The 20589-nt window shown below is 39.7% G+C and overlaps 1 protein-coding gene across 1 annotated transcript in view; it reads right to left on the reverse strand.

The window, feature by feature from the left end:
* PAX3 (paired box 3) overlaps positions 1–20589 on the reverse strand; it is a 93099-nt gene that overhangs the window by 25965 nt on the left and 46545 nt on the right. Inside the window, exon 5 of the mRNA XM_007105348.2 lies at positions 3430–3635. Within this exon, the coding sequence (XP_007105410.1) occupies positions 3430–3635 (206 nt within the window). The remainder of the gene's footprint in view (positions 1–3429; positions 3636–20589) is intronic.

Consider the following 20589-nt stretch of genomic DNA (forward strand, 5'->3'; position numbering starts at 1 on the left):
GGGGCACAAACCCGCGTCCCCTGCATCGGCAGGCGGACTCTCAACCACTGCGCCACCAGGGAAGCCCTCCTAGGGGGTTTTAATTAAAGGAAAGAACAGTGTGGGGAATTCCCTGGCAGTCCAGTGGTTAGGACTCTTCAGCGCTCTCACTGCTGAGGGCCTGGGTTCAATCCCTGGTCGGGGAACTAAAATCCCATAAGCTGTGTGGTGCTGCCAAAAAAAGAAAGAAAGAAAGAACAGGAGGCGGCGATTTTGGGGAATATGATGAGAGCTAGGGACCCTCTCCCTATTTAACACTTGTGCGCACACACACACACACACACACACAGGCAAAGGCACAACATTTGTGCACAAACCTCAAGTTTCCCAGATCTCCTGAAGTCCATCCATGATTATCCTGGTCATCCATGGATCCAGACTAAGATCATCTGATCTAAACCCCATATTTTCACATTTATATTTAAATTTTTAAAAACCTGAAGTCCAGCAGGATTACAGCAAAATTGTGACTTGCTCAACAAAACATTTTTGGCAAAGCTGAGACTAAAACCCACGTCTTCTGACTCCTAGTTAAATGCTTTTCCACAAGCAGCTTCCTTTCCTGTCTTCCATTACCTGGGTGGTAAGAGGACAATACTTGCCTACTTCTTGGAGTTTTAGGTGGAATATTTACTAAAACTTTTACACATCATAAATGTCTGCAAGTCATCCTTCCTTTCAAAGCTTTAGTGCTTGCCATTATTTGCATAGTAACAGCTATCCAGGAGGTGAATTAGGCAAATTAGTCTTTGCTGTACAATAATTCTTAGATTGTGTACTCAGATTTGACTCTGCTAACTATAACATAGCTACTGTCTAAACTGAATACTAAACTGGAATACTGACATAGGTCTAATTTATTAAAGCTTTAGTCTCATTTTTATCCAGAAGGGTTTAGAAGTTTTGTTTTGTTTTTTCCTCTGGGAGGAAAAAAAAAAGGAATGTACACACATTTGGGTTTTTTTTGGGGGGGGTGGGGTTGGTGTTGGGTTTTCCCAGGTGCCCCAAATTAAAATAACTCACACTCTCTGGCTATCACTCAAACTGAGTTGACTTTGCTACTGCTTTCCCAGATCCTTCTAAAAACTAAAGGATTTTGTTCTGGCATTTTAATCAGTGATTAACTACTCCCTTCTTTTTCCTGCTGGGTTAAGTAAAAGATCCATATGCCGGGTGTTGCAGGGAATTTGTTAGGCTGTAGATCATAGCTGTGGTGCAAGACGTGATGTGTCTCAAGGGAACTAATGAAGCCATAAGGAATGTAAAGAGTCACCGGGTTAAAGCCACATTAGGACAGCTGTTAGGTTAATGAGGGCCCCGCTTTGGAGAGGAGGTCACTGTATAGAAAAATATGAACCACTCTTTATTGGTTTGATCCCATGTCCTCTGGAAGTTAACGGGCCATTCTTATTCTCCTTTGACGTTCACTGAGCCAGATGCGAGTGCCGGGCACTGTACAAGCTGCATGCGGTTGAGATTAACTCTGTCCCCCCGATCCTTGTCTTTGGCAAAAGCAACAATGAACTAGGTAGAGCAACACAGGACACTCTTTTCAATTTTCCATCACTCTCTTTGTTTGATTTCTTTACAGCCAATGTTTATTTTTTGACTCTGAGTTCAGAACTGATCTTCAATCTATCTTAAGGACAGACCCAGTATGTGGGCTTGGCCAGCCAGAGAGGATAAGGACCAGATCCTGGAATACAGTGGGCACTCAATAAAGGTTTGCCGAAAGAATGGAAGAATGAATGGACCTCACTTTACATTTAAACCAGGTGATCACAGAACTATAATAAAAGTAAATAGATTTGATATATGCAATATTGGTAGCATTATTATATATATTATAATACATACACTGTATATATTACTATAAAATAATGTGATATTTATATATACATATATAAATATCATCACGGTTTGTGGTTAGCGGTGGTCATTTCTGGGAAGGAGCGCTATATCCCAACGTACTAGGTAGAGGGATTGAATAGCTCCAGCTGTAAAACATTTGTGTTGCAAACCCCAGTGTATCTGTGACTCTTCTCTACACTCACCTTTGCACCCACCTCCAGCTCACACAATCCGTTGCCTACGTTCCACCTTTCAAGGCAGTTCTCTCCTTTCCATTACCGCTAACACTCACCTACTTCAGAAACCACTCAAAAGTTTGCTGTTGGGTTTCCCTGGTGGCGCAGTGGTTGAGAGTCCGCCTGCCGATGCAGGGGACACGGGTTCGTGCCCCGGTCCGGGAAGATCCCACATGCCGCGGAGCGGCTGGGCCGGTGAGCCGTGGCCACTGCGCCTGCGCGTCCGGAGCCTGTGCTCCGCGACAGGAGGGGCCACGGCGGTGAGAGGCCCGCGTACCGCAAAAAAAAAAAAAAAAAAAAAATGTTCTTTAAATAATAGAGTTACTTGAAATGCTTCTAGACTTAAAGGAAGGGATTTTACCTTATATAACTTTGCACGTCTTCATAATTGAAAGGCCATAGGGAGGAAGTGTATGGAATCCAATTACCTCGATCACTTACTAGCTACATGACTTTGGGGAGCTACTTAAATAGTCTGAGTCTCAGTTTTCTCATCTATAAATTGGGGATATTAATAGCACCAACCTAGGGTTTTAATGGTGAGTAAATGAATTAATTCTTGTAAAGCATTTAGAACAGTGCCCGGCACAGAGTAACCACTCAAAATTTTGCTATTGTCTATGTACCACCCCCAAAGTCTATACAGTGCTTGGTATATAACAAGGATTCCTGAAATGATGAATAAATAATGTGAATTGACACCCTTCTCTGTGATATATCTGATATAATTACATTCTCCTTGTAATGACAACCAAAGTCTAAAATAAGAATGTATACTTTCATAAATACAAAAAAAAAAAATACTAAGACTACAAAGAAAGCTAATTAAACGGATCACAGTTTTAAATCTATACATATAAAATACTTGTATCAAATAATGTGATAGAAAAGAAGTCAAATATAGCCATCACATCAATAAATTTAATTGGACTTATCAACCTATTAAGAGTTAAAGGAAAACTTTCTGACTGGTTAGCAAAGTAATATGTTGCTGTATACCACAGACATACCTTGGGGGAGATGGCGGGGCAGGGGGCGAGGGGGGTTGTTGGCAGGAGGTGCTTGGACCAAGCACATGCAATAAAACGGAAACGGAGGTCATGATGTCGTTACCACGACAAGGCGAAATATGAAGAAAAGAAATGAGAGACAAAGGAAGAACTTTATAATGTGAGAGGCTGCCATTCACAATGAAGGACCATTCCTGATATATTTACTTTCTTGGTCTGAAATATGCTTTAGAGAAGACACTCTTGTTTCCTGTGTGGGTTTAAGCAGGATGAGGATGTTTAGACGTCAGTACCTGTACTCGAGCCTCGGTGAGCTTTGCCCTCTGGGCCAGTTCCTCCCTAGTGTAAATATCAGGATAGTGAGTTCTTTCAAAAGCCCGTTCCAGTTCTTCAAGCTGCTCTGCTGTGAAAGTGGTTCGGCTCCTGCGCTGTTTCCTCTTGAGTGGTAAATCTGGTTCAGAGTCGATGTCAGAGCCTTCATCTGATTGGGGTGCCGAGGCTAAAAGCACAGGAGAAAAAAAGTGATCAAATGTGAATCAAAAAACAAGTCTGGGGAGTTCACTGGTGGCTGAGCGGTGAGGATTCAGCACTGTCACTGCCATGGCCCGGGTTCGATACCTGGTCAGGGAACTGAGATCCCGCAAGCTTCTTGGAGCAGCCAAAATTTGAAAAAAAAAACAAACAAACCAAAACCAGTCTGACCAAGCTATAATGATTCAAATCCTAGTCTAAAGTACATTCCCAATGTCCTCCCACTGACACAAAGCCCCTCCTTGCAGTATTACATTATTAAATGGTATTTAATCTCTTCCCCTATCCCATCTCCAAGGCCCTCAGGCAGAAATAATTGCTCTCTGAATCTGTCATTCTAAGCCCATTATGAGCTCTTAGAAAGCAGAGACAGGCCTTACTCCATTTTTACTGGCCCATGTCCTTAGCCTTTAATGGGTGCTCCGTTCTTGTCTAATAAACGAATCACATTTAATTTGGTTCCTGATCAATCTTCACCAGCTTTTAGACCAGGAAAAGATTTGTTAAAAAGTGATTTTTTTAAAAATTAATACTCCAAAACTGACTTCGTATCTAAAAAGGCAATAATCGTAAAGTAGTGCAGGATTCCTATAAATTTGTAGACTGTACCGCTCCTATAAGAAACACCGTGTTAAATTTACTATCTCATTGCCAGATATTAGGAAATGCTTTAAGGAGAGTTTAGATATTGTTAATGCAAATCTCAAGAACAGACTCAGGAAGAGGCAGGCATAGTCTACTAAACTGTTTCTAAACAGAAGTTCAGAGTCTGGGTCTGATAGGCAGCTGCTTGGGACCTCTGCCTAGTTTGAGGAGCGCAGTGCAAAATAAAAATGCAGGACCCCCGTGTTCACAAGTTATCACGAATTTCAAGATGGCAACTACAGAGCGTAAAACTAAGCACAGGGCCTTCTGCACATGGGGCCCTGAGCGACTGCATAGGTCACACGTCCCTGAAGCCAGCCTTGCTACAGGCCCCCTCCTCACCAAAGCTTGAATTTCCCTGTATGGGCACGCATCAGGGAAGGAGACCTTCCAGTTTTAGTATGCAGGTGCCCAAGAAACAGGAGGAGGAGCTGAGAAATTAAGTAGAAATTTGCATTAATGATGCAATTTGGTGTCTGTGAGTTGTGACAGTAGAGAGTACCTGTTGGCCAATAGCAGGTTCTTCAGCTTGAGGATGCACCAGACATAGGGCTCTCGGTAGGAGAGCAGCCCCCTCCCAGAGGCCTGGACCACAGGACAGTGGCAGAGGTTGTCAGAGGGCTACCAGGCCACAGACTCTGAGTGTAGCGTGGGAGCCAGAGCAGCCTTGCCCCTGAACACATGCAAATGCTCTCAAAACTTCCCAAATAACTGGAGGATCCTCTGGGGAAGAGGCTGAGGTGTGCTGTCAGCAAATGAGGAGAGAAAGCCAGAAAACTGTAGATGACTGATGTCAATGTCAAGGTAACTCATTTGCACCCTCAGGCTGGTAGAACCTGGGGAAATGCAGGAAGTGCTATGCTAGAAGCAATCCTAAAATGAAGTATCTCCTATACTACTAATTCTCTTTTCTCTTAAGCTCAAACTTAATTCTGCCCTATAGAAATTTAAAATTTCATTTTACTTCAGTATAAATTATAAGCTGTCCCAAAAGGTACACATCCAAAATAACCCACAAATATAATTTTAAGTTTTCTAATATTTTAGCACTTCTACATTTTATTCACATTCAAATACTGTGAAATTAAGAGAGTGAATTAATAATCTATATGACAAATCAAAGAAAACCAATACTGGTACATAAAAGCAAAAGGGAATTATAATATGTAATGCTCTACTGTATGTTAGCCATTATGCTTGGTTTTTCAATTATGTTATCTAATTTAATGTAAAATGGTCTAATTTAATATAAATCTTATTTTAGGAAATTTTAGTATTAACTGAAAGAAAAATAGACTTTAAGTATGCTAATATTTTACAGGAGTATTAACATGCTAAGAAATATGTCATTCCTTGCATTATAAACTTCAAAGGCAGCCAATACAACTTGCATGTGTATACCTTTAATAAATGTGAACCAAATTAAAAGAACAATAATTTGTGCCTAATTGTAGGGCAGTGGTTCTCAAACCTCTGGAGCATCAGAATCACTGGAAAAACCTGTTAAAAACCAGATGGCTGTCCCCTCTTCTGATTCCATACGTCTGGGGTGGGCTCTGAGAATTCGCATTTTTAACACATTCCCTGGTGATTGACTCTGATGTTACTGATCCTGGACAGACACTTTGAGAACCCTCTCTACAGAATATTTCAGATTAACTATTCACTTCCCCCTCAAAATTCCCACGTATATAAAATATTTTCTGCCACAATTTATCCAAAAAATTGCTCCCCCCTGTATTTTTTTCAGTTATAAATAATATACTCCCCAAGAAACAGATTACTCATTCCCCTAAGAAGAAAATAAATTTTTATAAAATGTTTTCCTTCCATGCTTCCAGTTTCTGTTGCCCTGACTTTTCTGTCTAAGTGAATTCAGGTGAAAAACTCAACAGCATTTAAGAACTGACCAAAATCTCTCCTCTGCCTGTGAGAACCTTAAATCTTTGCTTGCACTTGCTCTTACTATGATCCCATTAGGATAATAGTATGTGGAAATTTTCATGTTTCCTTTGGGAGTCTCTGGGGCTAGTAAATCCTCCCAAGTAAATATGATGTGCCACGCACTGTCAGGTCAATTAATCAAAATCATCGCTGGTTTCTGGAGAAAAAGGGCTGCTTAGATGTACAAGTACCAACCAGAGTTAATTCTGAGGGTCAAGACCACTGTTTCACCTTAACAATTAACATCCCCCAGAATAGAAGCTCTATGAGCTCAAGACCCTTCCTTTGCCTTGTTCATTGCTAGAATTACTGCTGGAACATAACAGGTGCTCAAAAAAGACATGCTAAATGAATAGAAGTACAGGAGAAAAATTAAGTTTTGAACCAAAACTCACTTTTCTGTCACCATTTTACATCTTTAAAATGGAAATTCTGCTCTTATGAATCACCCAACTACCATTTATAGATGAGCTTTGGGGCGGGGGTTGTGAATCCTTGAAAACTACTTGGGAATTCTTGCAAGTACTTGCATGCCTGAATTTTTCTAGGGAATAATTACCAATTTTTTCAAAGAGGATTGTGATTTTTTAAAGAAAAGATGAAGAACCACCAACAGCCAGTGATAAACGAGACTCAGAATATCTGAGTTCAACAGCACAGCCTTTACCACCGAAAATAAATTTTTCTTTAACAAGCTAGCAAATTACTACTTTTATTTCTAGACTGTTCATTCAAAAGCAATCCAAAGGTTCCATCTAACTAGGAAAAACTCCAAATAGCATCATTTTAAAGACACTGGGGAAACGATTTGCCTGATTTTTCTGCTAGAAAATTATCTGAACCAACTGATCATTTTTGACACGATGAAGCCACAACCTTACAAGTCAATTCTAACTTTTCCCCATCTGTAAACTCCAAAAGCATGTGGGCTTTAAAAAATGTTCAGTCAGCAACCCTAGATTAATCTACCAGCTAGGAAATACTAGCTCTTTCTAAAGATGGAAACACTACCATTTCTTATACTACTCAATAGAATTAAAATTTTTTTGGTAGTTTTTTTAAAATTTATTTTATTTTTGGCTGCGTTGGGTCTTCATTGCCACGCAGTTGCGGTGAGCAGGGTCTACTCTTCGTTGCAGTGCACAGGCTTTTCATAGCGGTGGCTTCTCTTGTTGCGGAGCAAGTGCTCTAGGCAGGCGGGCTTCAGTAGTTGTGGCTCACAGGCTCTAGAGCGCAGGCTCAGTAGTTGTGGAGCACGGGCTTAGTTGCTCCGCGGCATGTGGGATCTTCCTGGACCAGGGCTCGAACCCGTGCCCCCTGCATCGGCAGGCGGATTCTTAACCACTGCACCACCAGGGAAGCCCTAAAATGTATTATTTATACAGAACACGGTTCACAATAATGTCCTAAATTTGAATCATTCAGTTTTTACCAAAAACAAGTCTAAAACTTAAATCCCATTTTAATAGCACAAATTAAATCAATCCGTTGAAGTTCTATTTTACATATTTAACTTTACTCAAGATACTGGAACAAATTCGATACTAGATACCAAGTATCTAATCTTGCTAAGTATTTCAGCAAAGTCAAAACAAGGCTTTTCTTTCAGACAGCTTGACAGAAAGAAATTATTTTTTTTTCTGTGAATAATATTTAAGCTATGACTTGAAAACTACAAGCAGTGTTAGCAAGACAGTTATCTAAATGTTAATAAATTGCCAGGATATAGCAACTAGATTAAATATAATTTCTTCAGTCTGTTTATACTGTCTGGCCTTAATATTAAAGGGAGACTTTCATACATTTAAGTTGCTCAGTCACATTCTACTCCTGCCTTCACAGTTTGCTTTACTGTCCTTTAGAGATATTGTCCCCTAATTTGAAATTCCAGAATAGTTCTCACAAGAAAATCCATATCAATACATAATACATAGTCCTTTAAGTGGAGATTTTATTGTTTTAATTGCATAAAAATTCTCAGATTTTATCCCAATCCATATTCTTATCAGACTTTGAAAGTTTTGACTCTATTACCAAAACCCCTTCACAATCCGTTCTCTGACTTGTACATTTGTTTAACTCAATGTCACCAATGAAACTGGAGCAAATCTTACCAAGAGGTGGAGAATTTCTCTCCTTTCCTTACATAACTACACAAAAACCCGTGAAGCAAATACTCACCCCAGAAAAAGGAAAGATTCAGAGACGTTATTCAGGTCACACAACTGGGAAACTGGGATTTGACCCAGGTTTATGGGACTTCAGAGAACTCTCTCTCATCTAGCCTGGAGTGTTCTAAGAGAACTCTCTCTCATCTAGCCTGGAGTGTGCTAAATAGGTGTTGAGTTTCTTTACCACACACACACACACACACACACACACACACACACACACACCACACACACACACCACACACACACCAGTCCTTTTGAAGAGGAATACCGGAAACACACCAAAACAGGAATCCCAATGTAAATCATTTAGCTGATTGCCACTACTACTCTTATTTGTCCCAAATTTTCAAAACTTCTTAGAACCAAATGAAATTGACAGAAATACAACAGTTTAATCAATATTATACATCAAATCAATTTCCCAATTGAATTTAATTCAACAAATATTTATTGAATTCTTTATATATTCAAAGTATAGATGTTTAACAACAATAAAGCACTAAGAAATGGATCAATTTTCCAAGATATTGAACAAATTTAAGAAATTAAAGCAGTCAGTCTGACCGTGTGCAGTCTCCATTAATAATCATCACAGACCCTTAGTTCTCAGATCCAGGGTCAATAGGGAAAATACTATTGTTCGCAAGCAGTTCAACTGATCACTCCGTTTATATCTTTATTAAAGTCTTCTTTTTTGATATTAAAGGCACCTTAGTGAAAGGATATCAAGAGCTGTAATGTAACCTCAAATTCTTTTTAGGCAAAAGCGCAGGAATAAAAACTTGAAATCTGCTGGGCTAGTCACAAGTTATTCAGCAGAAACCTCAGCGTGATCACCGGGAAAATGTCACCTCTCACCCAGGTGCCTGAGTGTTTCAACCTCTGTGCTTTATTCTTAATTTTAAAAGAAGTTCATTTCTTCTTTTTCTATGTTAAGCTAATTCTAGGTCTTAGGAGCAAAATTTTTAGTTATCCCAACCATCTCACATTAACTCCCCAAATCAACCTTGGGAAAATGGACATTTTCTGCTTAAAGAAAAAAAAAAAAAGATCAAGCACAGGCAACAATCATACCCCATAGGATTACAAATTCTTCCTTCGGAAACAAATCAAACTGGGAGGAGAAGGCAGAAGTATTACCACCAGCGGACCAACCATGAAGTTTAATTAAAGAAGGAATTACAGAATTAGAGAGTATGTCTTTGTCCGTTAACCCCTTGTGACCTCTTCTATAGCCTCAGGAAATATTTCATCCTAGTTAATGCTATTATACATGAGACCTTACCTCAATTTTATAGGGATTTAGTCACGTGGAATTCTATAATTATTGGTTTCCAGACCAGTATAATTCAGAGATGGGAGACAGGCAAAAAATGGAGAACCAAAATCATTGACAAGCATGCATTTGGCACACTGTCTTTCTTCTCAGCAAGACTTTTCATTTGAATAATTAAAGAATCAAAACATGACAACCATTTAAACTCTCTGTTTTCCCCAGATATAACACAATGCAATTTACAGACACGGGAGGAGGTGGGGGGAATCTCTCTCTGCAGGTTTCGAGGCTGAACTTCCTTGGTCAACTGTCATTTATTGTAAGACAGCCTCAGACCAAATCAGATGGTCGTCCCATCTGTACTAACCTTTCCGAGCTAAACCTGTCAGCGTCGGCACTCAATGCTATGTTTCACCGATGAAAGAACAACATAAAAATAAAAATCGTGCCTAAGAGCCCCACAGGGTGGTTTCACCCTGTGTCAGACAGCATGAGGGTGTTTCAGAAGTATATCCCATGAGGTCTTTAACGGGTCAACTTGAAGTTGGATGTACTTACTTGGCTAATTGTAGAATGTCTCCTGTGTTTGTGAGTTTTACCATTCAACACGAAGGGGACAATGGGACAACTAACTGTTTTCTGATCTGAAATAGCCCTTTTACACGGAGAGAGATGTGAATGACCTCTCTCGTGTTTACTCGGGTGAAAACCAGGAAGAGTCTGATATTCCCTCACAGACCCAGAGTAAATGACAAATGACATTTTCCCTTTGTGATCTTTGGGATTTTTGTTGACTTATTTGGAGGCTTTTGTTGGATCCCAAGAAATGGCCTGTGGCCGAGGCCTATTCTACCGATTTCCACGCTCCATCTGTGGAATCCATCAATGGAGCGTTTACCCTCATTCAGGGCTCTGACACCTGCCTGGCAGGGAGCACCAGACACAAAGAAAGCCGGAGTGGATGAGAAAGGGGAGGTTGGGTGTTTTTTTTTTTTCCAGAGGAGGGAGGAGGGGGAGGTTGAAATGGAAGCACAGTAGGGGTTAATCCAAGCCAGTTGAGAGACTTCAGCACCTGGAAGCTTCTCTGCCACATTAATTCACAAGCTAAGAAGTAATCGGCAACACTATTTTTTTAATGTTTTTAAATTGTATATACGTCAGGAGAAGGAAAAAAGAAGAGACCCCACTGAAAGGAACAAACCAAAGATTTACAACAAAATCCTAAAGTAGATCTAGAAAACGTGTGTGACCTAACAAACTCTCAAGCTATCTAATGAACTTTCCAGAATTCCTAACTCAGAACTAGGATTTGAGTAATTGTGACCATGATCGTTGATAAACTAGGAGAGATAGTTTATAACCTGATCAGTGGCCTCCTGGGGGGGCGGGGTCAGGGGGGTCTTGTTTTGCTTTTATTGCCTCTACAACTTCTCCCCCAATTTGCCAGCCCCAAAATCTTTAGCAAGTGCAAAAAAAAAAAAAAAAAAAAAAAAAGCAGGACAGTGTATGGCAAGGATATTCTGGGCTCTCTCTCGGAAAGGTTCTTTTAAGAACTCTAAATCTAATTAAGACCCTCCAGCCATTCACCTACTCTTGTTCCCGCCCAGCAGTCCCCATTTGGGGGCTGCAGAAATGTAACGCCGGTCCCCTCCCCTCTGACCCAAGCCCTTCCCTCGGAAGCCGCCTTCTCACAGCACGGGGTCATTAGAAGGAAAATAAGCTCCTGCCAGGTTGGTGCTAATCAAAATAGCGCAAATAAACCCTGACACTCAACAACTCCCCGAGTCCCTGCTGCCCTGGGAGGAGAGTACAGATTGGTTATGAATATGGCCGCCGCGGGGACAGTCCAGGAGGGCCGCGTGTGCTCCAGGGCCCGAGAGTGACTTGAAATGCACAACATGGACCATTGGGTGTTTATTTAAGATAAGGGCTGACAAGCAGAGGCTGGCTGAACGGCCAAGCTGCCTCCGAGGCATTGAGCTGCATGGCCCTAAAGACCCCGGATCCTGAGGTTCCAATAACATTGAATTTCAGGTGCGTGTTGGATCTCTATCCGCGTTACACTGAGGAAATGTAATCCGGTAGAGTTCTCTCCTAATAGCCACTACCTGACCATTAGTTACTTAAAAGGCCTCCTTTGTAACAACACAGCTAGAAAGAAAGGCTATTGATTTCTCCTTCACTTATTGCAGGCCCGCTAGTGATTATTTTTAGTAGCTGTATTCCTTGATGAGTTTAAGTAAAAACATGTTTGTGCCCTTTCTTTCCCCCGACACAGGCAACATGTTGCTTAACGGAGCCACAAAATCCCAACCAAACTACTGTTTCAGCACCTCCTTCCAAAGGCATAAAGTGAAGAAGGAATCATTACTACTTTTGGGGACCCTGGCAGTGACCCAAATTAACCCAGTGGCTTCTTAAACCCTTTATTTTGAGATTTACGTGTGTGTAACAAGAATCCTTTAAACGAAATGAATCTCTCTCAACAAGCAAAGATGAAGTCACACTTCCCTACCTGACCCCTGCAAACGATTTCCACTCGCAAATATTTGTTTTAAATGGCTTTTTGAAACTTCGCGGTAGCCACCCCCGGCGTATTTCAAAGAGAAAAAGAGAGGAAAGCCCCAAGAAAATGTGTTGCTATTCAATTAGGAAAACTGATTAGTTAACTAATTAGTCAGCTAACAGCTTTCTAAGAATAGTCTCCCCTGATAAGAACTTTCCTCCCTCAAGAGCTTAAAAGTCAGTCATAATTAAAATTAAGAGCTAGAGCTCTCTCTGTGCTAGTCTCGGTGCCTCTAAAAGCAGTAAGCTAGGTTTTGGTTTACTGGGATTGGATTGCAGGGAGCAAAGGAAGGTAATTTGCACACTGAAGGGGAACAGGAAAACAGTAGTTCTTGTGAAAGGAAAAGGGCCAAGTGACTTTTATTTACAATTGCCAAGAGAGAGGCCATTATTGACCATATGTGCCACAATTGCCCTCTTATCACGGGCTGGCCATCATGTCCTTTGGGAGCTGTTAATGAACTGGGTAATTGAGCTGCTGACATGTGTTACCAAAACAAAACAATAGGAAGAAGAGACAAATGAACATTTTATTTGCCAATCAGAGTAGGTTCAGCTTTTCAGGGAGCTGCAGCTAAGTAACTGACTGAATACATAAAACAGTGCATTGAAAGCAAGCAGATGCAGACACAATAATAGTTAACTGACAGCTTATGGCCCATCTGTGCTTAGCATTTTGTTAGAGAAATTACTTGACTTGCTAAAGAGACAAGTCATACATCTGCCCCAAGTGCTGCATTATAAGAGATAAATCATTAGCTAAACTGTTTCTTGACAATGAAAATGACAATGCTTATTAACAGTTATGCTGGGATATTTTGTTAGCACAGCTTGACACAGTTATTACTTACTAAAAGTGTGACAACTCATAGATATTCAATGGAATTGAGTTAGGAAAGAAAATCAGGACGCAGCAAACAATTTGAAAGAACAATAGGCATTTTCAATCTCTCAGGATTAAACATGCATTTCTAAGATGTTATGAATAAAAAAATAAATCCATGAACTAGAACATGAGATCATGTTCCATATAGTAATTATATATCTTTCTTCCATTTACACCTTATTTATGCACAACTGTAGAATATTAGAAACGCTCTCGTTCTGGGTTGCTTACCATTAATATCACCAATGATATCAGTTTAAGAAATAATTGTGGCTAGCCATTTTACTTTCCCAAACATACCTTCTTTTCCTCATTTGGGAAAATATTTCTCTAATAGGGAAAGAAAAACCATGTTGCAAAACACCCACTTTATGAGGAGATTTAGCTTATGTTTTTGTTACTGCATCTGAATTGATACCATATTTTTTTGGTCCAAGTGTTGTTCATCTACTGCCATGTAGAACAACTTAATTCTGAAATCATTTTTATGTAAACTGGTTAACTAGAGGCAGAACATGGATCTCTCAAAGCCCTTCTTGTGATAGTTCCTTCAACGTTCTGGCAAAATCACCTCCGTATTAGTAATAATGATATAAGAAAAGCTGCTATTCACTGATTTACTGACAGCGCACTATAGCCAACCACTGCTTCCAGCATTCTTTATGTGCATTTTCTTTCATCGTTACCACAACCCTATTGGAGTACTGTCACCCCATTTTACAGATGAGAAAAAAATGAGGTCTCAAGACTTACCTGATCAATGAGAACTAAGAGAGGCTACCCAAATATAAGATCAATGATTAACATTGTTATTTGAGGAACAGGTCCGTTAAACCATTGATGTGGGTTGAAAAACAAATGGCCAGTATCCTCACATTTTTCTTCCAAGCCACAGTCAACCCTATAAATCCGTTGTGAAAACATGACCATAAAAGGTGAGTGATCTTTTCCATGGTGGTTGGTCTATGTGAAATTAGGTTACATACAGTTACTAAGAAAGAATTCTGGCTATGAAACCCAAACCTTAACTATATTTACAGAGCTTTAAATAAGACACAATTGACAAAGAACCACCCTGCCTTTATTTTCCACTATCGAATATTTTTGCTATTATGTGCATCGGTCATTTAAAAGTCAACAAATAAACTAGGGCTGAATATATAAAAGAGGTGACCAGTTACACAAAGAGCCTTTCAGCAGGTAGAAAACAAAAGAATGCTTTTGCCACCCTTATGAAGACAAGATAACCCAAGACACACAGAACCTAAACAACTAAACCTTGTCAGGATTAGCATGACTTGGAGATGTTTGGAAAGGAGAAAAACGGCAGATTAAAGAAGAAAGTTAAATACTACACTTTTTGTGCCAGAAACCAACCAAAGGAGTTAAGAAGATAAATGACTAAGAGACCTGAAATACCAAAGCAAAACATTTACAGAATTTCAGAATCAAAGGAAGCAACTTTTGGCCAGTGCCTTCATTTTGCAGTTGAAGCTCAGAGAGAGCAAGTAGGGTTGCGCCAAATCACACATCTTTCAGTAAACATTGACTGAGTGCCTAAGATTTGGCTGATATTGTCCTTGGCACCAGGCATGTAAATATGAATAATGTATGGAGCTTAAACTCAGAAAGTAAAACTCAAATCACCGAACTCCCTCTCCAGTGCTCTTTCCAGTGAATCAAAGTAAAGTATCAGTATATACGGAAGATAATCCAGCCATGCCCTGCGGCAACAGGAAGATTAAGTGGTCTCTCAAGGCTGAAAAACCTAGATACATTATTTACTAAATAACAGAGCCATAGATTCTGTGAGCCTGTGATCTTTAATACAGAGATCAAATTAATACATAAATGCTTTAACTGACACCTCCCATATGGTATTTCAAGATTGTTTCTTTGCTTTTCGTTTTCTATTGGGTTCCAAAAGGAAGAAAAGAGGCAGTACAGGAAGCTTGTTTTGAAAATCCAAATCTTATCTGGGTCAATTATTGCTTGTTGGAAGATAGAAAGAGGTAATAACTGAACATAAATGAAAGAGGAAACTTTTCCTGGAGGCAAAAGAGAAGGCTGAGCTTAATTCTCCCTGGCAAACGCATTAGTAGCAACATCAAGGTCATCATCAGAAATCACTCATGGGAGACCTACTGTGCAAGTAGTACTTTGCTAGAGGCTGGGAGGAAAGGGATAATGAGGAAGAGAGTGGGATTTCTCTCCTTCATCCTGCAAAGGTATGATGCTCAGACTTGGAAGGCTGGCTTTCAAATTAGTGTCATATCCCACCAGAGGACCCCAGGAGGAACTGGCAAACCAGTCGAGATGACTAAGCAGATATTGTAAATGATATATCACTGTCCTTCGTTAGATAGGGATGGCTGATTTTTGAAATTTTGTTTTCTTCTCTTTGCATCTAAGCAACAGTCATCGTTGAATTCAGAAGAGATACCAAAGGTTTGGGCAAACAAAGCAGTAAGCCATGGTAGAAGACCCCCGGCCCTAGAGACAAGCCAATCTACTTCAAATGCCCACCTGGCCACTTCCTCTCTGATGTGGGGCAAGCTGCTTAACCCTCTGACTCAGTTCTTTCATTAGTAAAATGTGGTTTAAAACATACGCTTCAAAGACTGGTTTTAAGGAAAGAAGAGTTTGTGAAGCACAGAACAGCTCCTGATGTACGATATATCCTCCGAAAGTGTAGCCCTCTGCACCCCCCTTCACCTTCATATTATCCAACCCCAGCCGGCATTTTAAAAAAAAAATACCATGATAAAAATGCTCTCTAAGTTCTAAGACTCAGAGAGAAAAACAATCACCAAAACTTTGAAGGTGTATGTAGAATTTCTGGATTTTGTGAAATAAGAGCATCATCCTATCTCCCATCTGCTTCCTCTTCTGAAGATCCTGCCCATAATCAGCCAGTATATACATATCCACTTAAAAAGGGTATTCAGTTCTTGCTCCATTTCCAATTCCCTTAAAAATCTAAAACGTAGCCCAGGATACTCTACTCCTCCTGGCCCAGGACACGTGTCTGTGCTGTGGGATCGATGATTAAGGTAGCTATGAAAGTAAATAAATTCTGTGTGCCCAAATACCTCAAGGCTTAAATGAGAAGGCTGAGCTTAACAAAAATCAGGCAAACAGCCTAAAAGAAATTAAGTATACTTGACCTCTCCTTTATGGCAACATTCATTTCGATTTCCATGGGGAAGAACTTTGAGTATGTTTGCTTGGAGGCAAATTCTCATCTTTAATTTTGTCTACTGATATGAATCTATATAGGCAAAATGAGGTATAGTTTTGACCAGTTCACTATCTTCTCATTTTGATTAGTGGCCACAACCAGTGTGAATAGGTCAGGTACCCAACTCCAGAAAAGAAAAAGAAAAATCAAGAACTCCTTCAAAAGCAGGCTTCTATGTGAATCGTTGTGCAATCGCCTTTCCTCTCCACATGAGCTTTCCAGGAACTATCTTGCAGAGCTGGAAGGAAATGAATAAGGAAGTTTTAGGTAGGAGAGAGTAAGGGAGGGGAGGAGAGAAGAGGAAAGAACAGAAGAGAAGAGGGTCAACTTTCCTTCCTTATGAAGAAGAGTAATAACACAATAAGTGATTTCAGAGTTAGTGGGTTGACCCCAGGCACTCCTTTCTCCAAAAGGCTCTGATGACAAGTCTTGTTGAGTTAGGAATGCCTGCTCGGACAGAATGGGGAGGGCAGAGGGTAAGGGTCTGAAAATGTGTCCTGATCTTTGGCAGCTTTGAATAAATTAAGGACCCTCCTGGATGCTGACCAAATGTAGTCCTACTCATCCTTCCCACCCACACCAGCCAGTAATTTTAACTGGAAATCACCCCGTCAATATGTAAGGATAATGCCAGCATTTAAAGACTATGTTGCCAATTTAGTTCAAAGTGAAGCCCTACTCTTCGTCACCCAATTGTAAGTTAATTCCTAAGAAGAGTTTCCTGGACAAAATACATTTCTTATTTTGTTGTGGATTTTTGACTTTACATTATAAAAGTAAATTACATTATAAAATAAAATTTGAGCAGTGCCTAAAATTAGAGGTTAGATTGTATAAATGGATGGGTGGACGGATGCAGAGACGGATGGGTAGATGGATGCACGGATGGATAGATGGATCAAGAGAGAGATTTAGGTTGGCCAAACTCCTTTACGGTATTTCTTTCCATTCTTTTGTTCCATGTATATTATTAACAAAATATAAGTTTTTAATAAAAACCCTCTCTGGATTAGCTACACAATTAAAAAGTAAATAAAATTTTTTCCTCCAGCAGGTATTCAAATGAATTTGTTGTTTTAGAATAACAACAAAATTGTTTGGTTGGTAGTATTGTTGATATGTGAAAATTTCACTTGAGTTCTGAGATTATGTAGGGTGCTTCCAATTTGCTCATCGACACTTGTAGATACATTTGAATGTACAAATATAAGCATTTGCCCATATGAGGACCGAGATAAATGACGTAGCATTTATCACATAGCATTCACATGTGAATGCAGTTATACAATTCATTCAAACAAGCACTGAAGCCACTGTCATACATCTCTCTCTCCACTCTCACAGTAAATAAGCCACAGTTTTAAGAAAGCTTGTCAAAGGCCTGAGTCATCAGAGGTGGTTGTCCTTACTGACCATTCCCCCCAAATCCTCATCCCCATTTCCAACCATGATGCAATTAAGTAAGAGGGGGCCCTTAAAATGCTTTCTTCTTCCTGGTAGAAGAAGCCAGAGCAGGATCAGGGCGTGAATGTCTGAGCATAAGATGGGCATAAAGAGAGACAGTGGCTGGAGAAGAAAGCCAACAGAAGAAAACCAACTGAAACAGGAAGATGACGTTCCAGGTAACTAACAATGTAAAACTGCAGGGGAAAAATTGGGAATATTGTTTAAAATATCTTTTGCACTATTTGCTAGAGATGTTCATGTTTCGTATTAAATGCGCTGCTTAGCACAGAATTTTAAAAGCTGGAAATTACTTTAAAAATCATCACAATTTACCTTACTGATAAAAAAATAATAAATGAGTTTCAAATGAATGAAATGGTACCTCTATCATCATCTGGCTTGTTAGTGACAGAGTTAAATCTCAAACCTAGGTCTTCAAATTCTAAATTCTGGTTCTTTTCTCTGTATCACACTGTCAACTCATAATTTTCTGTGGATCTGTGGATGAAGCGACTTCTATTTTCTGATCAACTATGGTAGGTAGGAAACTTCTCCCAGATGCGCTGAATCCAAAAATTAATGAAATGAGATGAAGCACTTTGGGCTCAAATTGGGCTCAGATGGAAAAAAATATCTAGCATCTCAACCATTACATGTACATTTAACCATTATATGATTCTGGTTTTTTTCTGATTATTAAAGTTCTTTACCTCATTATATCTGTGTAACAATTCTGTGAGTTAGAAATTAGTATCCTTGTTTTTCCAATGAAGTTGATACTCAGAGGGTTTAAAAGGACTTGCCCAAAGTCTTAGCAAGCCAATAAGGTTCCGGAATTAAGGAGATAATCACCAATCTTCACTCTAAAATGCATAAGAATGATTTCTAGATCATCTATTTCTTAGTATCATTCACAAATTTCTCTGCTCAAGTAACATGTATACTCAAATACCAAGCACTAATAACCAATTTTTACAAGAAATAATGGCTAATATATTCCTGAATAAATCAGCTTCAAAATGTAGAAAACTATTAATTAACATGAAGTTGAACATGTACACGAATATCTACATAGAGTTCACCGAGTGGAGTTTAAAGTTTTCATTGGACTGAAACAAATCTACTTCCCAGAATCCCTTGTGCTTACCAAAATGGACCAAGGATTGGTCATATCTTGACTTTTCCACTTTAACTCACTGTCTGTTCTACCACCTTTCTGCCCGTCTTTACACAATGTCAGGTCTCAAAACCCAGTTCCACAAAACCTTCCCTGAACCTCCCAATCCTAAATACTAAATACCCCTCCTTTCTCTGTACTGCAGGAGCACTTCATCTTTTCCATTCCATCGACACTTTTCCTTCCTAACTGAACTGTTGACTAAACTTTCAGGTCAACTCTTTTGCAGCCACACATTTCTCTGACCACTTCCTCGAATGTGTATAAATTTAGTTGTATGTCCCAGTGGTGCTTTTTCATTTAAAGGGTCAAACAGTCAGAGGTCAGCAAACTAACTAGTAAGTTTATACAGACAAATCTAACGAATGCAAACACCGCCTTACTCAGAGCAGGTTTTGAGGGAACTTGGTTCTTTGCTTGCCAGCTGAGTAGTTGTGCAAGCGAAAAATTAGAGGCCATTTGAAGAGAAACGGCTTTGTGTGTCAAAGTTCAATGGTTATTTAGACTGCCCTGATGCTGAGGAATTCACAAGAGAAACTGACAGATGGTGTCATGGCTTTATCACAAAATAAGGAAAGAATAATCAAGAGGAGCGTGGAGACCATTCTATCTCAATTTTTCACAGAATTCCAGTTAATTTTGGAGGCATCCAAAGGCCAGAAATAAAGAGACTCTTTCTTGGCTTCAGTGGTTACCAGTGAGAGAAAGTATATGAAAGTGTTTTGTGAAGTGTTACGTTCATGTAACATATGTATTTTTGTCTTCATCATTACCACCGTATCATCATTATTATTGTAATAGATAACACAGCACCAAACTTTGTTAGCCAATATTAAAGAGGCATTATATTAAGCCTTTCACTTTCTACAGAAAATAAAAAATATGAGTGTATGAGGTTCTTTTCTGATAGCTTACGATATTTGCCCTTCTTTTTCTCAAATATCCTGATTTTTTTTTTTTTTTTTTTTTAATACAGGAAGACAACAGCAATGTCATTCCTGTCTCAGCTTCATGCCCCTTTCCCTGAGAAAAATCTTTCCTTTCACAATGTCTTCTTCAGTCTTAGGCCTTAGGGAAGATTTACTCTCAAATCCCAGAATTCTACGTATCTCCCAAACAAAGGTGTTTTTCTTTTCCCCTTCCGAAAAGGTTTAAGTTAAGTCCCAGCCTGCAACTACAGAGCCAGAAACAGATCCAGGCTTTGTGGGGTCTGAAGCTTTTACAATTTGGGGGGACAGAGTTCTTTAAAAATAACCCACAAAACTAGCTTATTTTTTGCCTATTTTACAAAATCACATGACCATGTGGCACATTTTGAGGGCCCTCTGCAAGGATTTGGAAGGACTCCTTGCCAGTAAGGGCTCTGAAGCTAGCTTCACTGTAAATCCACTTTTGCTCATGAACCTCTGGTAAAAGCAGAGAGTCCCTAAGTGCAGTGCACAAGAGAAGGACACTTTTTCGACATCCACACTTCTTGCCATGAGCATAGTGTAAACATCCCTAAACAACAGCAATGAAGCCCAGATTACCCCCCAAATAGCAGGGACAGACCAGTCAATCAATACTCA

This window comes from Physeter macrocephalus, chromosome 2 (genome assembly GCF_002837175.3).
Source record: "Physeter macrocephalus isolate SW-GA chromosome 2, ASM283717v5, whole genome shotgun sequence".
Classification (NCBI taxonomy): domain Eukaryota; kingdom Metazoa; phylum Chordata; class Mammalia; order Artiodactyla; family Physeteridae; genus Physeter; species Physeter macrocephalus.